The sequence below is a fragment of the Argopecten irradians genome, chromosome 3, assembly GCF_041381155.1.
Source record: "Argopecten irradians isolate NY chromosome 3, Ai_NY, whole genome shotgun sequence".
In the NCBI taxonomy this organism is placed as follows: Eukaryota; Metazoa; Mollusca; class Bivalvia; order Pectinida; family Pectinidae; genus Argopecten; species Argopecten irradians.
In genome coordinates, this window is record NC_091136.1 from 53,352,531 (window position 1) to 53,373,405 (window position 20,875).

Below are 20,875 nucleotides of genomic sequence, written 5' to 3' on the forward strand. Positions count from 1 at the left end.
TTTCATCATTACCTATTGCCTAACAAATAATATATTCAATTACCATACATGTGTTGGTTATCATGGGTTTTTTGAAAGTTGCTCGTGATTGTGTTCTTTGAGAATCAAACTATTTTGATGTTTGATTGAAGGTAGATTTGGGGCAGAGTTACGCAAGAAAAAACAAGTTATTAATAGTTCTCACTTAAAGAGAGGCGTAAAATAACATGAGGCACACATTACCGCACGGGATCATAGACGTTTATTGTTATATCATAGTGTACAACAGTCTACACACGTACATTACATGTCTTCACACAAAACGCTCTCCATCCTCACTAACGAGACTCGCTCATACACCTCCTCATTACTTCCTTCATACAGGAATAGCAACACATTTACGATTTAGTAAAAATAGCATTGTTATATCTAACAGATCTTGTTCACGGATTCTCACATACATCAACTGCACATGTCAAAAATAGTACACCAAGAAAAGATTTATCTTAAAAATAGCATCAGAGATAGGTGTATAGGAATACTTTACCAACAACAACAGATAAATATAATTTCTCTTTTCGAGATAAATATAAGAACAGCGTAAATTTCCTGAGCAATTCTTCTATGGCCTGTATGTATGTCCTTTTAGTGATATCATCGTGATGGCAGCACGCCAAAAGTCAAAGACTTACCTCAAAATTTAGTTAGATAATCAAAAGGTCAAAAATCTTCTGCAACCTCGAGAGACGAAAAAACATATTTCAACAAGATTTTCAACACGCTTGCTTATCCATGAAACATCACTTCTGCCATAGTTGCTTTTCCAATTTAGTAACGAACTATGACATTTTGATTGGATTTTTGTCTCGGTCGAAAAAGGAAGGAAAGTCTAATGCTCACAATCCCTAATTTCAATTTAGTAAATATAGTTTAACCAGGACGATGTCTATTAATAGAAAGAACTTGGGTTCCTTGGATGTGGATGTTAACTAGTTATCATTGACACTAAATGCATTGTTACAAAATTAGTATTATTCTATTTTTACCATAGGTTTGTTTTTCTTCTTTTGTTTGTTGTTATTGTCCGTGTTCGTTACCTGGGTTCTGACAGTGCCCACCTGTTCGTGTTTCACCTGTTTGGTGCCCACACTCACCTGTTCAGTATCTACCTGTTTGACGGTAATGCGGGACCTTTGCCATATAAATGTCCACAAAGTGTATAAGACCTTGATCACAAACACAAGTATTTTGCGAATTTTGGTCCAAATATTTATTATTTTAGCGGTGACGACTGTCTGGAAATACAACTCCCCCTGTATACGACTGTACATTTCCGTAGTTAACAAACGAACTATACTTATATCCTTGGCAACATCCACGGGTAATTCCAGTTGTTTCGTTAACGAAAACACATCTGCTCCGAACAGAAGTAACAAACTAGAGATCTGTAGAAATCCACAGGCTGAGGCCGTGTGTAGAGGACTAAAACCATGGATGTCCTTGGCGTTGACGTCAGAGTCCCCACATAACAACATTTTGACGGCGTCCAGGTTGTTGCTAAGGACGGCGTGATGGAGAGCCGTCAAACCGACGTGATTTGTCTGGTTAATGTTAAACTCCCCTCTCCGATGGTGTAAGATTTGTCCTAATTCACACACGTCACCGTCCTGTATGACAGCATTAAGAACAGAATCAGCGGGAAAGGTGATCTTTCGAGTGTTTCCACTGGACATCGTAACTACAATTATATAGCCGATGGTTTAGTTACTGGGTCTGCAATGCTTCCAATGCAAAGGATAATACCCTTTGATTTAAAACCTAAGGTGAATTCATTTTGTACTATAACTTAGAATCCACACCTGCTTGTCGTTAATGAGGACGAACTATTGCCTTTTCCTTGTCAGCGCAACGTCAAAGTGCTGCTACTTACAACAAATTACCATGTCTTTCTCACTTGTGCGTACCCTAATTTCATCTATATTTTGTCGAACGTACAATAACTATAAGACAATCCAACATCCCCTCCAGCCACGAGGATCCGCTTAATTAACGTTGCATGGCCATTTACGCGATACCTTCCACAGCCAAACGCCGAATCCGTGTTTTCATTAGAGACTGCCTATACAAACCCTTCTACTGCTCTTAACTATCCTAATCACAGTTCAAGCACAGCAGACAACGATCGAAGTCTCCTCCTCAATCAGGAATTGGCAGACGACATATTTCCTTTTAGATAACTTTCCAACAAAGCTGTCTGTCAGAATGGAACCCCGATTATCTCCACCCAACAGACGGTCTGTTCACCAACACAACCTGCACGTAATCGGCTGCAAGACATAGTGGTCTGACCTTTGACCTCATGCAACGTTCATCTCTCTCTCTCTCTCTCTCTCTCTCTCTCTCTCTCTCTCTCTCTCTCTCTCCCTCGAGGAAACGCGTACAGATTTACTTAACTGTAAAAATGTAAACAAGCATAGATAAGACCGTCAAAAGATCTGAGAACCCGTGTTCTCACATACTGATGTATAGTTCTGTTGCACTAAAATCACGATGTAGAATTTATAATGTAGAGCTCTGTTTCTTACGGTGCCCCTCTTGTGACCGTGAATTAACAGTAGTTCGGTATTCACCAAGTGTAAGTTAAGTTTATGGAAATATTACTTAACATGACCTCGCTCCTCGTCCCGCCCTCCTAAAACATTTACTGCTATATTGGATATCCAGACAGGCTCTTTTATACAGCCTCCGTTATTCTGTAGTTAGGTCGCTGGTGCTATCTGTCGCTTAGTCACACCTGAAGATAGAAGTACATATATGTTACTTTGATTTATCTATCTTCATATCATCATAAAATACTTGATTTATTATAAGTATTAGAGAGACTACAGTGGACTATTTTACAGTTAGTAACGCAGTTATAAATACCATGTATTTAACAAAGAATATTACCCAGTTACGAAAACATACATTGGTCACTGGGGCTGAAATTGAAATTTTGTAATGTTAATTCTTCAGTATACTATTATCAGTTTTGTTCAGAGATATACCAATATAGAGAGACTAGTTCTCGTTATTTAATGATTAAAATCTATAAATAAACTACTGTAAACCACTTTAGCTCCCACGTGAATTGAAATGTTGCACTATAACAGTATAACAGCGCATGTACTCGTGGAAATGTTGTAAATAACAAATACACGCAATATTGTATACACGAAAACAAAGTGTGTTTCAGTATACCAAATTACTACAAACTATGTAAACAGTTTAAGAAGTGTGTTTCAGTATACCAAATTACTACAAACTATGTAAACAGTTTAAGAAGTGTGTTTCAGTATACCAAATTACCACAAGCTATATAAACAATTAACAAAGTGATTTACAGTATATCAAAATTACCACAAGTTACGAAAACAATTTACAGTGTGTGTGTTTCAGTATACCATATTACCACAAGTTATGTAAACAATTTACAAATTGTGTTTAGTATACCAAATAACCACAAGTTATGTACACAAGTCAAAAAGTGTTTCAGTATACCAAATAACCACAAGTTATGTAAACAATTTACAATTTGTGTTTCAGTATACAAAATTACCACAAGCTATGTAAACAATTTACAACCAAACAGTATTTTTTATGCAAATATAGACCCATCTGTTCTTTTTAGTTTTCACACAAATGTTTACAACATCTTATAAAGTTTACAGTACGTCGAAATTGAGGAATATCAATAAGTGCACCATTAAGACTCACAGTGTAGAGAAACTAACATTATATAACAATTACTTCATTCCATTGCATTCACCTCACCTTGCTTTCTTTTGTTGTGGTATCAAATAATTTCAGTAAAGTTGAGACAACAGTGTGCCATCTGTTTTGTAGAAATTCCATATATATATATGACAAGATTCTTGATAACAACGATTTCTGTAAAACATATTTGTAGTGTTTTTATTTTGTCGACTTTGTCTAGTGACTAGGTAGTGGAAGGTCCTATAAGAAAGCACCCTACTCTAAACGCAAGTGATCTTGCAATAATCGTATTCATAAAAAGTCCAAACCAACACTAAAACTTGGAAATGTTAAGCTGTTAATGAAGCACAGAATGAACTCGCCAACGCAATGTACACTAGTCAACTAAATTTGCTAAGGTCTAAATGCGCAAAAATAACTTCCGTTTACAGTTTGTTTTGACAAGTATTGATTTGTACTGATGTATTCAAGCCACGAACACCCATTTGGCGACAACCAACTACAGGGACACGGTACCAAGGCCTCGCTAATGAAGTCGTTACCCAAGTTTTTAGACGGATCATTTACGTGAGAGCTCCATCAGGTGGGCGTTCTGCTTTTATAGTGTGTTCGGAATACAAACGAGCTAAATTGTATAATCAGGTCTACAAGGAACGTGTTCACCACAAACCAGACAAAATCAACTCAAAGCAGACAAAATATGTTGACAATATCGCATAACTAAAACAGAAAAGTACAGCCCTGATAATGAAGTTTTTTTCAAGTTTGCATCTTCCTGGTCATGTTTTTTGTATCCATTACTTTTTATAGGAACTACTATATAACAATAGATGGTCGAGATAGCTTAATGATGAGTTCATGCATCTGGTATCGCGAGCTTCTCACTCAGACATTCAGAAAACCTCATTATAAATATTAGTAGATGTTGATGACATTCGCTGGCTTTCTTGTCTATGTTTCCGAAGGAATACGTCTATAAACTTCACTTGTATATGGAATGAACTCGTCTTTACCTGGAGTTGACATTTAGATAACCAATCAGAATTGGTTCTATTTGCATTTGACATTTCAGAAGCATACACAATATAAAACTTGAGTATCTTTCATGATCAACAACCTTAACTAGTATTGTGGGAATACAGAGGTTAATGGAGAAAACAGTACAAGACAACATTGGCACGGGCGATGAACCAAAATCTCGGTAAACTACAAACCTTGTTATGGTTATTTCATTCTAAAGGAAGAAAACAAAATATGACGATCATGAAACCTGTGAACATTGAACACGTCAACATATGAATACAAGCAATGTTGAAAAACATTACCGACCTCAATTTGTAAACTACACTTGGATGCACCTACAATGTGTTATAAAACACAGAGAACTCTCCAGGGAATTCGACATTTCAGACGTAAACAAGATTATAAGTGAAATTCTCGTAAATGAGTAAAGATGACAAAAACATCCTTATAAGTGGCAATTCGTGGCGGATCGATCAGGGAGCTGGAGCGCCACAACTTGGAACCCACGCATGCAGATTTGGAATTTTGATTTCAATGTATACCTAAATTAATCACCATTTCCATTAGTGTTGTGTTGGCCTGTTTTTGACAGCCATTGGTGACAAGATACAATACGACAAAGGTTCTTACTCTGGGCTTGTACGATATTGCAAGAGCAAGACATTGATGTCCTGGTGACAAAAATGTACTTTGTCAGTTGTTTCATTTTTATATAAACCAATGACTCACAAAGCTACTTTCATTTCAAAAGACCCCCGTGGTATCCATTATGTAATGTTTTTAAGTTTGACCTCAGAAACATGAAAGATGAAAAATTCAAATGCTATTTTCAATATAGTTGGGATATTGTTAAACATGGTTTATATGCCAACCTTCAATATCAGTTGCATATTTCCATTAAGCAATGTCAATAAACACTTCTGCTTGAATATGTGGCAAATAGACAAAGTATAGAAAGACAGAAGTGGTACAATGTATGTATAATCAGGCGGAAACTGCTACAGTGTACTTGTATCCAGTGGATATTGATATTATAACGTAAATCTATTTGACGGGTCAAAGTTGTATATTCCACTCTAGTCCGATCATTTACCCTTACTGAACTAACTGTTGGTAAGACGTTATACAGGTGATGCCATCCCTAAATGAAATTAGCGATGAAATGTTATATTAAACAAAAATAGATCTATCCAGGCATTACCCCATAAATAATTGACGACTCGACCTGTTATACAGTCGGTTGGTACTCGATACATGTGTCCACTTTGTGACATCACGTTCCTTGGAACCCCGATACATGGGCACGACTGTTTCTTATCGGAATAAAGCACAGTGAGATATGTCTAACTTAAAGCAGTATAAAATACAGCACTAGCTGGGAAATATATCGACGATTTAGATGAATGGCTCCATGAACATTTGCGGAAAAGGTTACGATTGAGGTTTATTGGTGATTAGACTCAATGGCTTCAGAAAGGTTACGATTGGGGTGTATTGGTGATTAGACTCAGTGGCTCCAGAAAGGTTACGATTGGGGTGTATTGGTGATTAGACTCAGTGGCTCCAGAAAGGTTACGATTGGGGTGTATTGGTGATTAGACTCAGTGGCTCCAGAAAGGTTACGATTGGGGTGTATTGGTGATTAGACTCCGTGGCTCCAGAAAGGTTACGATTGGAGTGTATTGGTGATTAGACTCAGTGGCTCCAGAAAGGTTACGATTGGGGTGTATTGGTGATTAGACTCAGTGGCTTCAGAAAGGTTACGATTGGGGTGTATTGGTGATTAGACTCCGTGGCTCCAGAAAGGTTACGATTGGAGTGTATTGGTGATTAGACTCAGTGGCTCCAGAAAGGTTACGATTGGGGTGTATTGGTGATTAGACTCAGTGGCTCCAGAAAGGTTACGATTGGGGTGTATTGGTGATTAGATTTAGTGGTTCCAGAAAGGTTACGATTGGGGTGAATTGGTGATTAGACTCAGTGGCCCCAGAAAGGTTACGATTGGGGTTTATTGGTGATTAGACTCAGTGGCCCCAGAAAGGTTACGATTGGGGTTTATTGGTGATTAGACTCAGTGGCCCCAGAAAGGTTACGATTGGGGTGTATTGGTGATTAGACTCAGTGGCTCCAGAAAGGTTACGATTGGGGTGTATTGGTGATTAGACTCAGTGGCTCCAGAAAGGTTACGATTGGAGTGTATTGGTGATTAGACTCAGTGGCTCCAGAAAGGTTACGATTGGGGTGTATTGGTGATTAGACTCAGTGGCTCCAGAAAGGTTACGATTGGGGTGTATTGGTGATTAGATTTAGTGGTTCCAGAAAGGTTACGATTGGGGTGAATTGGTGATTAGACTCAGTGGCCCCAGAAAGGTTACGATTGGGGTTTATTGGTGATTAGACTCAGTGGCCCCAGAAAGGTTACGATTGGGGTTTATTGGTGATTAGACTCAGTGGCCCCAGAAAGGTTACGATTGGGGTGTATTGGTGATTAGACTCAGTGGCTCCAGAAAGGTTACGATTGGGGTGTATTGGTGATTAGACTCAGTGGCTCCAGAAAGGTTACGATTGGAGTGTATTGGTGATTAGACTCAGTGGCTCAAGAAAGGTTACGATTGGGGTGTATTGGTGATTAGACTCAGTGGCTCCAGAAAGGTTACGATCGGGGTGTATTGGTGATTAGATTCAGTGGTTCCAGAAAGGTTACGATAGGGGTGTATTGGTGATTAGACTCAATGGCCCCAGAAAGGTTACGATTGGGGTTTATTGGTGATTAGACTCAGTGGCCCCAGAAAGGTTACGATAGGGGTGAATTGGTGATTAGACTCCGTGGCTCCAGAAAGGTTACGATTGGAGTGTATTGGTGATTAGACTCAGTGGCTCCAGAAAGGTTACGATTGGGGTGTATTGGTGATTAGACTCAGTGGCTCCAGAAAGGTTACGATTGGGGTGTATTGGTGATTAGATTTAGTGGTTCAGAAAGGTTACGATTGGGGTGTATTGGTGATTAGACTCAGTGGCCCCAGAAAGGTTACGATTGGGGTTTATTGGTGATTAGACTCAGTGGCCCCAGAAAGGTTACGATTGGGGTTTATTGGTGATTAGACTCAGTGGCCCCAGAAAGGTTACGATTGGGGTGTATTGGTGATTAGACTCAGTGGCTCCAGAAAGGTTACGATTGGGGTGTATTGGTGATTAGACTCAGTGGCTCCAGAAAGGTTACGATTGGAGTGTATTGGTGATTAGACTCAGTGGCTCCAGAAAGGTTACGATTGGGGTGTATTGGTGATTAGACTCAGTGGCTCCAGAAAGGTTACGATTGGGGTGTATTGGTGATTAGATTTAGTGGTTCCAGAAAGGTTACGATTGGGGTGAATTGGTGATTAGACTCAGTGGCCCCAGAAAGGTTACGATTGGGGTTTATTGGTGATTAGACTCAGTGGCCCCAGAAAGGTTACGATTGGGGTTTATTGGTGATTAGACTCAGTGGCCCCAGAAAGGTTACGATTGGGGTGTATTGGTGATTAGACTCAGTGGCTCCAGAAAGGTTACGATTGGGGTGTATTGGTGATTAGACTCAGTGGCTCCAGAAAGGTTACGATTGGAGTGTATTGGTGATTAGACTCAGTGGCTCAAGAAAGGTTACGATTGGGGTGTATTGGTGATTAGACTCAGTGGCTCCAGAAAGGTTACGATCGGGGTGTATTGGTGATTAGATTCAGTGGTTCCAGAAAGGTTACGATAGGGGTGTATTGGTGATTAGACTCAATGGCCCCAGAAAGGTTACGATTGGGGTTTATTGGTGATTAGACTCAGTGGCCCCAGAAAGGTTACGATAGGGGTGTATTGGTGATTAGACTCAGTGGCCCCAGAAAGGTTACGATTGGGGTTTATTGGTGATTAGACTCAGTGGCTCCAGAAAGGTTACGATTGGGGTTTATTGGTGATTAGACTCAGTGGCTCCAGAAAGGTTACGATAGGGGTGTATTGGTGATTAGACTCAGTGGCTCCAGAAAGGTTACGATTGAGGTTTATTGGTAATTAGACTCAGTGGCCCCAGAAAGGTTACGATTGGGGTTTATTGGTGATTAGACTCAGTGGCCCCAGAAAGGTTTCGATTGAGGTTTATTGGTGATTAGACTCAGTGGCCCCAGAAAGGTTACGATTGGGGTTTATTGGTGATTAGACTCAGTGGCTCCAGAAAGGATACGATAGGGGTGTATTGGTGATTAGACTCAGTGGCACCAGAAAGGTTACGATTGGGGTTTATTGGTGATTAGACTCAGTGGCACCAGAAAGGTTACGATTGGGGTTTATTGGTGATTAGACTCAGTGGCTCCAGAAAGGTTACGATTGAGGTTTGTTGGTGATTTAACTAGTTCTACAACCTACTGAAGACATCCCAGGAGTGACATTTGTAGCCTTACACAGTTTTTTACGTCGTATTGGGGTGGCTTTTTCTGATGGATCATATAACTCTTTATAACGCCTTAAGTTATTAAGGAATGATTGTGAAGCGTATCTGCTATTGCTTGGCAAGACGCAGAATGTCCCTATAGTTTACCTTTTCAACAGTTCTATTTGACTAGTGTTTGGTCATTATATTGTTCAGCTCTTTACGTTCGATTGGATCATGTCTCATAACAAAACTTTTTATGTATTCTCAATGTGTCAACGAAACAAGCAACATGCTTTTAAGAGTTAAAACGACGCAAATAAAAAATCAAATCTTCACTAGCTCTTGTTCCTTTGCAATAGTTATTAAAGATCGACATCTGTATATATATAATTCAAGAAACCAGATAACTCGTAACATGTAACGTATAGCCATTAGGTTCTCACTCGTGACACATGCTGAAGATCAGATCATTTAAACGTCTGGCTTCAATTTTGTTTTTTAGTTGTCAAATCGTTATACTATACATTCAAAATATTTCTGTATTTTATATTTTCAAAATACATTATTTTGATGATAATTTTTTTTTAAATTTCTGATGCTTTTTTTCTATGACCTTAAGCAAAGGAGCCATTTTATCGTGTGGTAATGTCTATGATGAAGTTTTTAAAAATTCCAAAGACAATCTATTGATATAAAGTATACGTGACATTTTAAACATTGATACGAAAGCTCCCATTTGTGGATAACAAGGTAATGTTTACAGCTGCATATGTAACGATGGATCCTGCTTTAAACTTATATTTCATTCTAATTTCACTGTAACGATATGTCGCTTAAACAGTTGATATTTGAACATTGACATGCAACTTGATGATCTAGCTCCGCAAAATCAAATGACGGCATATAAGAGAGCCGAAATCTAGGGATCATATATATTCTTGATTTTGAATAAAGCGCCTTCAATCACCGCCATGGTTTTTTTTTAATTAGTGACTTCGAGTTTTGTCGAATTCAGAATCGCATCACGTGACTGACGTCGACACAACCTGCACGTGGTAAGCCAGGTCCCTTGGGTAAACACGCATGTGTTTTTTTTACGTTTTCCTCCTGAATATTTTGAGCAAATCACAGGGACCTGGCACGATTTAACCAACACTATACATATATATATGTTATAGTATCAAGGGTATGAACTCGGCGGTCGAGAAAAACGGACCTATTTTTTTAAAACCGTGATTATTTTCATAAATGGGTTCTATACAACATTGACGGATATCTTACCTTTAAGAGAAATAATATTTATCTTTCCATTGAGTGCTTGATGAACAAAATTGGCCAAGTGTTGACGAAGTTATGGCTTGATATATCGGGAAATTTACGAGAGAAAAAAACTGTGTTCATCCACAATCTCCTTTGGAGGTGTCATGACCCGTACTTTGTAGAAAACTCCATAAAAACATCGTGTAGCTCACTTACTTTAACCGTCACCGCCATGTTCATTTTTCTCTTGGAACGCTTCTCGACTTTACATAATGTGACTACATTATGCAAATTATGTAATGTTGTTGTGCTTTTGGGTAAACTCGAGAAGCATTCCGAAGAACAAATGAACATGGCGGTGACGGTTAAAGTAAGTGAGCTACACGATGTTTAAATGGAGTTTCTACAAAGTACGGGTCATGACACCTCCAAAGGAATTTGTGGATGACCACAGTTATGGGTACTGTTTACCACCACAAGCGTAGATTTTGTGATTATGGCTTGGTTTTTGAGGTGCCCATTAGAGCCGAGACGACATTTCGACCGGACAGGGAAATGTCTACCTGGCATATTTTTCGTAAATTTCCCGATTCATCAAGTCATAACTTCGTCAATACTTGGCCAATTTTGTTCATCAAGCACTCAATGGAAAGATAAATTATTTCTCTTTAAGGTAAGATATCCGTCAATGTTGTATAGAACCCATTTATGAAAATAATCACGGTTTTAAACATATAGGTCCGTTTTCCTCGACCGCCGAGTTCATACCCTTGATACTATAATATGTATATGTATACTGTTAGTTTAAAAAAATCGTGCCAGGTCCCTGTGGAGCAAATCACGCTGATATATGTCCACAGAATGAGTATTTGAAACATCCCATTCACACATTGCCGTACAATATTGTGTATTATTTTCTTTTAGATCCAGTCTGCTGAGGTCGACCACATGTTTTTTCTATGAAAAATTGTTGACATTTTCTCCCGGTCGACGATGTTCGGAAGAGTTCGGAATCTTTTGAGCCTATTTTTCATGTGTACACGTAAAAAGATTTTTTACTTCTATAATTAAAAATACTTCCAGCGCTGCAATTTTATAAAAAAGAGGTAAAATTAGAAAGTTTAAACCTCAGACAGATAGAGAAAAATATGTATAACACTTAATCAGTTATTTTCACTATGACAAATGGAGGGAGAGGTATAGACCATACAACTTTAATCAACAAGTGAGAGTGTCGTGGCAGGAAGTGCCGGGTTACGAGTCAGGCATGCAATGAATACTAATCAACCCCCTCGGACAACATTAGGTCTGCCTTCACGGAGAACACAAGATATCTCACGGCTTACAGTAACCTTGTCCACACACCTGCCGAGAAATCACAAAGATTGCAATATTATTTTCATCATAATAACATCACAATACATGTATATGTGTACATTGTTCAAGGGCATGAACGGCAGAATTTGGGACAAGAAATGGAGAAAATTATTCTTCAACCATTAATATACATGTACCAACTTCCCTTAGTTGTTAATGTACAGGCTCATCAAGAACGTTCTGGCTGTCAGAAATTCTATTGGAACCTAAACCTAACCGAGTGTCTTGATGCGCTAATCAACTGGGGGCTTGTAATATGTACCAAATATGATAATATAGACATACATCACATTGTACTTTAGAATGTTGCCTGCTTTATCATAAACACCTTTAAACATAACTAACAAAATGGATTACAACATCAAACCATCATACTTACGCGTAATCAAGACATTTTTCATTAGACGAAGGTGATATGATTTAATATGAACATGCCACTTGCAATAAACGGATGCCATAGAATCGCCCGTGTAAGGTCCGACAGTTATAATCGGTCTGTCACAGGCAGAGACAAGTCGGAGACCGTACAGGTGACAGTCCTAATAAATACTGTCCCTCACACCCAAACAGGCTTCAGATAGGATTGATAATGTAATTACTAAGCAGCTTATGTTAAATACAACTTCTCAATCAATCACATAGTGACAGAAGGAGGGTTCGAACATTGACAACAGGAAGGCACACCGGGAACGTTAGAATGGCAAGACGAACCGAAACGGAATCTTAACGGTATAACCAATAAACTTTGGAATCAACCTTGTTTAAGGGGCAATTCAATCAGGCTAATTCTTTTACATAACCAAGAAGCAAAATATGGCATAACTGTATTGTTCTACATTTCTTATGAAACATATAAACCAAAATATTGACAAAGTCCACGTCATTGTTAAGTATTTTAATTGATACCGTTGTAATTACAAATCGTTGATCAATACGATTAAGCAGGTACAGTATGTACGCTGTACCCATACCCGAGCCAAAGTCGCGCTCGTTAAACAAATGAACAACATAACCACTGAGGAGGTGATAAAATGACTTTTTAGACAAGACAATTCACCTGATAAGGTAAACACACTACTGTCAGAGCGATTTGAGCAGTTCCTGACAAAAGTGCATTACTCTACGAGCAAGGGACAGGGTTTGGCATACAAGATGTTCGACCACAATGTGTAATGGCGGACAGCGAGCGAGTATGAACATTTCACACGCATTTCACCACCATGGGTGTTTCTGACATGTCACAGTAAAACCTACTGATCTAATGGGTTTTTTTTCGATATATGTACAAATTTTAATGTTCTCTTAGACTGAATTGTCCCTTTAATAATAAAATGTGTAAGTGACCTTAATTATCAGACAACAGCATCGCCAAAAGCCTTGACCACAGCCACAAAAACAAACAGTCTAAGATCACTTTCTACAACAGTGTAAGAGTTTAACATTCCAGAATAGTGTGCGTCAATTTTAGCAAATAGCTACAAGTACATCCATGCAATCAACAAAACAAACATGACAGAACGAAAACACGAATCTAATTACTGTATGCGATATGCACACCATACTTTTATCTCACAGAATTACTTGCAATAAATCGAAAACATTTGTAACACATACTTACGTACCAGTTGTTATGATGTCCACTTGGACAAGGCTGTAGGTCAGTGAAGGCTAACCCCAGTGACAAATCTTCAGTGTTACACTATAGTGTACACGTCGACAGCATTATAGAAATCAGGATACAATGTGTATATAATGTATACCTGTACACTGCAGGTCTAGAGCAGTCACAATACTACATGGCGTTCTCGTATAATTTTCTGCTCATTGCCCGCCCTGAGGGCCATGTGAAATGACATTTTAATCTGTGACGAATCGAAAGTATCTATCAGTGTTAGTTAAAGCGGAAACGTTACATCTGCTTTTAACAATAGAATGACATTGTTAATTAAAATTCTAGTCAAACTCACTGCTCGCTTTGAATTTTCCACATATAGGAAAATTTCATTTATTTATGAAAAGTATAGTGCTTCTAATTACATCCTTCGCATGTTTATTATTAGTACCAAATAACTTAATGTTAACAAAATAATTTGAAGAGTTCCCATAGACAAAGATCTCATTGATCAAATTTGTTAAATGTAAATTGATGATGTCTATTGTTTCTTGTTCCATGTGAATATCTGACAATCTTTATTACCTTCGAACATCTGTAATTCGTTGTTCCTTGTGAATATCTGACAATCTTTATTACCTTCGAACATCTGTAATTCGTTGTTCCTTGTGAATATCTGACAATCTTTATTACCTTCGAACATGTCTATTGTTTCTTGTTCCATGTGAATATCTGACAATCTTTATTACCTTCGAACATCTGTAATTCGTTGTTCCTTGTGAATATCTGACAATCTTTATTACCTTCGAACATCTGTAATTCGTTGTTCCATGTGAATATCTGACAATCTTTATTACCTTCGAACATCTGTAATTCGTTGTTCCTTGTGAATATCTGACAATCTTTATTACCTTCGAACATCTGTAATTCGTTGTTCCATGTGAATATCTGACAATCTTTATTACCTTCGAACATCTGTAATTCGTTGTTCCTTGTGAATATCTGACAATCTTTATTACCTTCGAACATCTGTAATTCGTTGTTCCTTGTGAATATCTGACAATCTTTATTACCTTCGAACATCTGTAATTCGTTGTTCCTTGTGAATATCAACATAGTTTTGTTCTACTTATAACTGACTCTTCTTTCTACTGTCTTACCTTTGGTACAGCTGAGCTCTCTTTAAGGGAGGCGTTTGGTTGTGTTCTCTGACCAAGACACACTACTGCTTAGTGCATCGCATAAAGAGACCATTAAAGATGCTCCACCGCCGACAGAGTATAAATGATACCCATCATTTGAGCAATAATTGGTGTCTAATCGTGTATATATTTGTCTAATTAACACAAACAGTAATTTGAAATAATTTATTCTGCCTGTGGTGCATGCGCAATCAGTACTGCGTTCCATATAGGACATAGTGCCACAGAATTTTTTCGGGATGCAATTAAAATTTTTGATATTTTTATCTTGAAGTAAAATAAGAAGCTCAAACTTTTCAACGGTGTTAATGGTGTAAAGTAAGTAACTTTTGTAACTGAACAAAAACACTAAATCGTCTGCTCCAGTTTTTGATAGAGAAAAATAATCATTTGTCAGCGATGGAACATCTTTAAGTTTGTTCGTTGTCAGTTTTTAATGTGACCAGTTGGGGTGTGCTTTTCGTTGCCTTTGGGAGTATGCTTTAGTGAGACTGCACGATAAAATGATCACACCACGAACTTACCACCAATTTCCCATAACACACATATGCAAGGGAGATCCGCCCAAAATGGCCAGTGATTGAAAAGTTCTTTGTATGCGCTCGCCCTTGTGTGGTAGGCTCTTGATTCTGTCCCACCATGGCTCAGTGAAAGGATTGGTTTGCCCGTCGCAGTTTAAGAACAGGATTGGATGTGTTGTTCGGTGACTTCGGCAGTATACAAGTGTCAGTGAAAAAAAATTATTTATTCAACCCCAATAAGACTAAAGCTCTCCCCATTTCAAATTCTAACAATGAGAGCTTGTTGTTAATCTAGTTTTTAATACAATGTTTATATCGATTTTATTGAATGTCGTAAACATTTAGGTGTTTTCCTTGATGCTACCTGTAAGTGGACTCCACATATAGATAATAATGTAAAAATGTTTCTAAACAAATTGGGTTTTTCCGTAAATTAAAATACACCTAAAACCGCAAAACTTTTAACAAAATACATCTCACTTATTTACTACCATTACTCGAATATTGCTGTGAGGTATGGGATGGTTGTCCAATGTCAGATGCAGGTAAACTTGAAAAACTCCAATTACAAACAGCATGTATTTTGACTGGCTAGCCATATTTCGCTACTAGAGCGTCTCTTTATTCTGAATCTGTGGTTGGGAGAAATTATCTATTCGATGTACTGGACGAAAATTACAATTATTTTATAAAATACATAATGATATGTCTTCTTCAGTTCTTAACGATCTCCTTCCGCCGCTAGTATCTTCTACAAACCAATACAATCTAAGAAACTGACAACCATTCCATACTTACTATTGTCTTCAATCCACTTTAAATTACTTCATGCCCTTTACTCTTAGATTATAGAATGATCTCGATCTTAACATAAGATCGCCAGTATCTTAAAGTGTTTCTTAACGATAATCTAATAAAAAAAAAAACGTAAATTTACCTGTCTATTTTTTAACTGGTGATCGCAAAACAAATATATTACATACATATCTCCGTAATAAATGTAGTTTCATAAATAATGACCCCTTCTCAATGTTAATTTAATTTCTAGTAAGCTGGTCGGACACTCTGGTGTGTCCGAAGAATTGAAATCTGGCTGTTTACCGATGTTTCTGGATACCTAGTGACATTTATACCAAATTAAAGAAAACATATCTGGCTGTCGATTCAGTGTACTCCCATTGCCACATCTCATACTTTTTCTGAAATTTGGTAGTGTTATATGGCCGGACGAATTATAGACCTTGACACAGTATTACAAATAATAGAGAAAAGTGTCTAACTGTGGTCGAGTTATTTCCCTTCATTAATCCGTCGACAAATAAAATCTCATCAAAATATCAAGTTATATCCCCCTGTCGCCTATACTACACTGACACTGGTACATTAATACCTTTCGCAGGGATTTGCGGAAGTTAACAAATTAGGTTATCAATATTTGTTTGACAACTCTGTTGTTTCGTGTTTTTGAATAAATGAAAAAACACACTTATTTTTCTGAAAGTATATAAAAGTTTAATATTAAAACTAAATTGCATCACAGCTAATGAAAACAATATTATGACCTGCATAAAATGTAAAAGTTATTATAAAAACACATATCTCTTTAAGGGCCACTACCTTTCCGAGGCAAAACATAATGGTTTCTTAATATCATTATCAACATCAGAAAATATATACCGATGACCTAAGAAGAGTTTATAACACCAAACGTATGCAAGATTTCCTGCGTAATTATATGATAGCAGTGGGGAGACATATCGCTGATGCAGTGGTAGTTAACTAGGGCGACGGCGGGAAATGTTAGACGACCCGCGTTATAAAAATATACATTTTATTTAGTTCAATTAAATTGTTCTGAAGGTGATGACAAGTATAGTATCAACGGCAAGTTAATAACTTTTGAGACTACAAAATAATCGATCTCGTTTTACATTCCCATTTAAAAAAATTAAAAACCGTTTCGGAAAGGTAGTAGGCCTTTGATATAACGAGATATTCACTTATTGTCTCAACGAAAGTGTTCATGTCATCAGTATGTATACATACATATGTAAGTGTGATAGATATTTCGGGACACGTACACTATATTTACAGGAATGAACGCTCACCACACTGTGACGCTGACTTCAGAAAAGATCTCTTGTCATGTTTCTGGTGATGTTTTTCAAAGCTTGGTCCCAAATATTTGTAAGAAAATATGTAGGTCAGCGATCAACGCATGTGAAAATGTTTATTAGCACAAAACTGGCAACGACACAAGAGTCCGGCCCTGCGTCAGAATATTGTATTCACATAATGACTTACACTTCCGGTTCAGTCTGTTTCGATCCATTCTCGTGTTCATCATTCCCAGCATACTTGTCGGATTTCTTGCTGATGCGTTTGTACTTATCGCGCCTACAAAACGCCTTTTTGAGATGCATGCGCATGTTTGTGTTGTGGAGGAAGTAAATGATTGGTTTAACGAAAGCAGCCGCATGCGTCATCCATACAAGAACCCGGATGATGTTAGCGGAAATGACGACATTCCGCTCATAGAGATCGACGTAAGTGATGATGATGTGCGGGTACCACAGAAGGATCACAACAAAAGTGGTTATTAGATACGTCTTTACCAGTTCATAGTCTTTCTTTGACAGATAATAGACTCGTTTCATCCCCTCCGGTTCAGGCTTCTTTGTTCTATACTCCTTCTCATCTTCCTCGTCGGTAGAAGATTCATTGCTCTCGTATCCGTCGGCGGTATAATTCACCACCTTACCGATGGTTGGTTTCTTCCTTTTCTTACCAGCATCCTGGAACTTCAGCTGTTGGCGCTTTAGTCTGGCCGAGTACGTATCACCGGAAGCTATATCATTCACTTCAAGTGTCATGGCTCCTTCCGGTGACATATTTTCACGCAATCTTTTAATCCGGATGAAAATCAAAACGTAACACAATGCCAGAAAAACAATAGGTATTCCGAATGTGATTGCGGTCGAAAAGTGCATTTGTCGGACGTTTTCATCGTAATTCATAGCACATTGGTATTGGTTGGTGAAATAAGTCACTTCTCCCCAACCCGACACCGGGAACAGTGACAAGATCACGTCAAATGCCCAAAGAGCGCAAACCGCAATAATCATAACAATCCTTTGAAATATTTCAAAATGGCGGGACGGTTTGTAGATCATTAATGTCCGTTCAAACGCAAGAAACAATAACGTGTGCATGTTGATGAGAATACAGAAGTTAGCGAAGAACTGCTGTAATTTACAGATGTCGAATGAAAAGTTCCATCCATCCTCCATCACGGCCAGTACACTCAGCGATGTCCAGAATCCAGCCCCCAAAATATCAACGAAGGCCAGATTAGCCACAAAATATTTGGCCGGAATACGCATCCTCTTTCTCCGGAAAAACACGAATAGGAATAACACATTAAGTAAGACTGCCAGAACCGCAATAACGGCGATGGAAATACCAAAGCCGTACTTGGTTTCGTCAGACGTCGCCATTTTGTTGGTTATTGTCAGGTGTCCTGTAGAGAGAGTCTGGTGTTTCGGTTAGATCTCTGTAGTGATCATCCAGTCCACAAAAACATGGCGACCATTTTGTCCCAACACTTGACTGTATCGACAGGTAGATTAAATATTAAACACTGCTCAACAGACTGTCTGTTTTACCCTGTCCACATATACAGCTTCACTTGATGTCAATGGCTACACAAATCAATTTCCTCCCTGGTCTCAGGTAAACGTGTACGTTTTGTCAATATTAAAGACCACGGGTAAATATATGTTTCAATATTGAGTCTTCCTTATGACAGATCCGCTTCGCTTCATTAGCTGTTGTCGTGTCTTGGCCTGCATTAAGGTTTACATTCGCAGTCGGCCCATTGGTTTACAACCCTAAGCAACAACACAATTACAGCCTTAAAGCCCGGTATTGTTGGGATAGGCTTAGCGCCTCAGAATTCATTACTCCCAATTGTGAACGTAATATATCAAAGTAAACACACGGATAAATAGCTGTACCCGTAATGGTCTTTATTAAAGGTGAATACACAGAAAGGGTATTTTATTATCCGGGTGCTATGAATAACGGTACATGTATAGTAAACAGTACAGGTAAGGCCTAAATACATATATATACAATGTATGCTTGATATGGACAACCTCAGAATGTCAGATTTATTAATGTCTTATATTAGTTACTTCCAAAATTATGCCTTTTGATGTAATTAACTCATATTTAATCGGGGAACCCTGAGAATATCCCGAGGCAGATGATTCGATACTTTATGGAGAATCGAACTCCGGCCATACTGGTAAGCGTGATATCACGACTGTCTGGCTATTCAAACGGGATTTTGTGGTTTCTTTTTATTCACCTTACATATGATTTTGACTGGTTTTTTTTATTAAGTCGCGAGATGATTTAACACTATTACTGTTTTTCTGTCCTTTTGACAGTCAGTGTCAAAGGCGTTACTCTCACTACCGTTATATCAACCCTTGGTAGTAGCCCGAGGATGACCGGGACGTGGCTCTATATCATCAGTGATCGAGCACAATAAATTTAAATGCATGTCCAGTCGGAACTCATTATCTCGAAATTCAAGGCACATTGTCCTTGGTTCGATTCAAACAAGTCGTCTTAAGTTTGACTTGAACTATTTTCTTGTGTTTTTAGCAATTACAGTAATTTATAACCGAAGTATACGAGATACAGTTAAATGAGTTGACTTATAGTTAAATATATCACTGTTTTAGTTTCAATATGCCAACATATCATGTTAATTTTGACAAGCAGAGTTATCTCTCCTTACCAATAACTTTCACTGATGTTTCGAAACTCTTACTCACGAATCAAGATAAGCTTTTAATGTTATTTACCACCAAAAGTTACCATCATATTGAGAATTGTAATACTTAAAATACATAGGTCATAATTTTGCTATTACAAATAATTACACTGATCTGCAGTGCATTGAAATAAGTACACATTGTCAGACAATGAAGCCAGGATGTGGTCCACAATTTCTTCACATTTTAAAGTGTTATTAGCTACTTTAGAGTGATTTCTACAAGTATATTTCAATCTAAATATGCAAAAAGCAAAAGGCCAAAAAAAAAAAAAAAAAAACACCGGCCATACATTATGTGTTGTAAGTAATGCTAATAAGGCACCATACATGGTTGTTTGCCCATGTGAAACGATTTTCACAGCTTTATTTATCAAACCTGATGGTTTTCTATATAATACCGAAGAAAATAATTTTCAAAATTTTCGCCGACTTACGGGCACATAGATGTAACTTTACAACTTGACATCCAATTAAACCTTCACCTGAATCTAGACCTGAATCTTTCTCAACATTTACATATGAATGTTGACATTCGAACAAAGGGAAGTAATCACCTTAGCCATGAGATAAATTCAAACCTGTGTGCCTGTGTCCAAACCTTTATTGAATCATCTGGCAGACTTTTGAGCCCACCATAATTATTATATTAACATAATAAAATTCATACCTCTCTTATTTGTAAAACATCAAGTACATGTATAGAAAACATAAATATTCACACAATTTATATACACTGGTATATATACATGTGTGTATATGTATATGATATGAAGACTCCTTCAGTGCTTTAATTTTCACACTATACAAGTAAGTGAATAGTCATTAGATAAGTTCAAGTCACTATAATATATATATATATATGTTATGTGTAAACTTTGATCTATTCATATACAAGTATAT

At 37.7% G+C, this 20,875-nt stretch overlaps 2 protein-coding genes across 3 annotated transcripts; both read right to left on the reverse strand.

Annotated features, from left to right (window-relative positions):
- Positions 1-224: 224 nt before the first annotated feature.
- On the reverse strand, positions 225-13,700 carry LOC138319043 (protein phosphatase 1 regulatory subunit 12A-like). Of its 2 annotated transcripts, none has more exons than XM_069261928.1 (2): positions 13,414-13,700; positions 225-2,773 (listed from the first exon to the last, which is right to left on the reverse strand). In XM_069261928.1, exon 2 carries the CDS (start codon positions 1,710-1,712, stop codon positions 1,011-1,013), a length of 702 nt encoding a protein of 233 aa, XP_069118029.1. In that variant the 5' UTR covers positions 1,713-2,773; positions 13,414-13,700; the 3' UTR covers positions 225-1,010. The 2 variants fall into 2 exon arrangements, with proteins under 2 accessions (XP_069118029.1, XP_069118030.1); XM_069261929.1 differs by having other exon boundaries at positions 13,410-13,700.
- Positions 13,701-16,612: 2,912 nt separating this feature from the next.
- On the reverse strand, positions 16,613-19,118 carry LOC138319044 (melatonin receptor type 1B-B-like). Its single transcript, XM_069261930.1, has one exon. It carries the CDS (start codon positions 18,621-18,623, stop codon positions 17,427-17,429), a length of 1,197 nt encoding a protein of 398 aa, XP_069118031.1. The 5' UTR covers positions 18,624-19,118; the 3' UTR covers positions 16,613-17,426.
- Positions 19,119-20,875: the final 1,757 nt, after the last annotated feature.

Excerpts from the sequence above, each read along its gene's own strand:
- LOC138319043 (XM_069261928.1), bottom strand. The coding sequence starts at position 1,712 with ATGTCCAGTGGAAACACTCGAAAGATCACCTTTCCCGCTGATTCTGTT.
- LOC138319044 (XM_069261930.1), bottom strand. The coding sequence starts at position 18,623 with ATGGCGACGTCTGACGAAACCAAGTACGGCTTTGGTATTTCCATCGCC.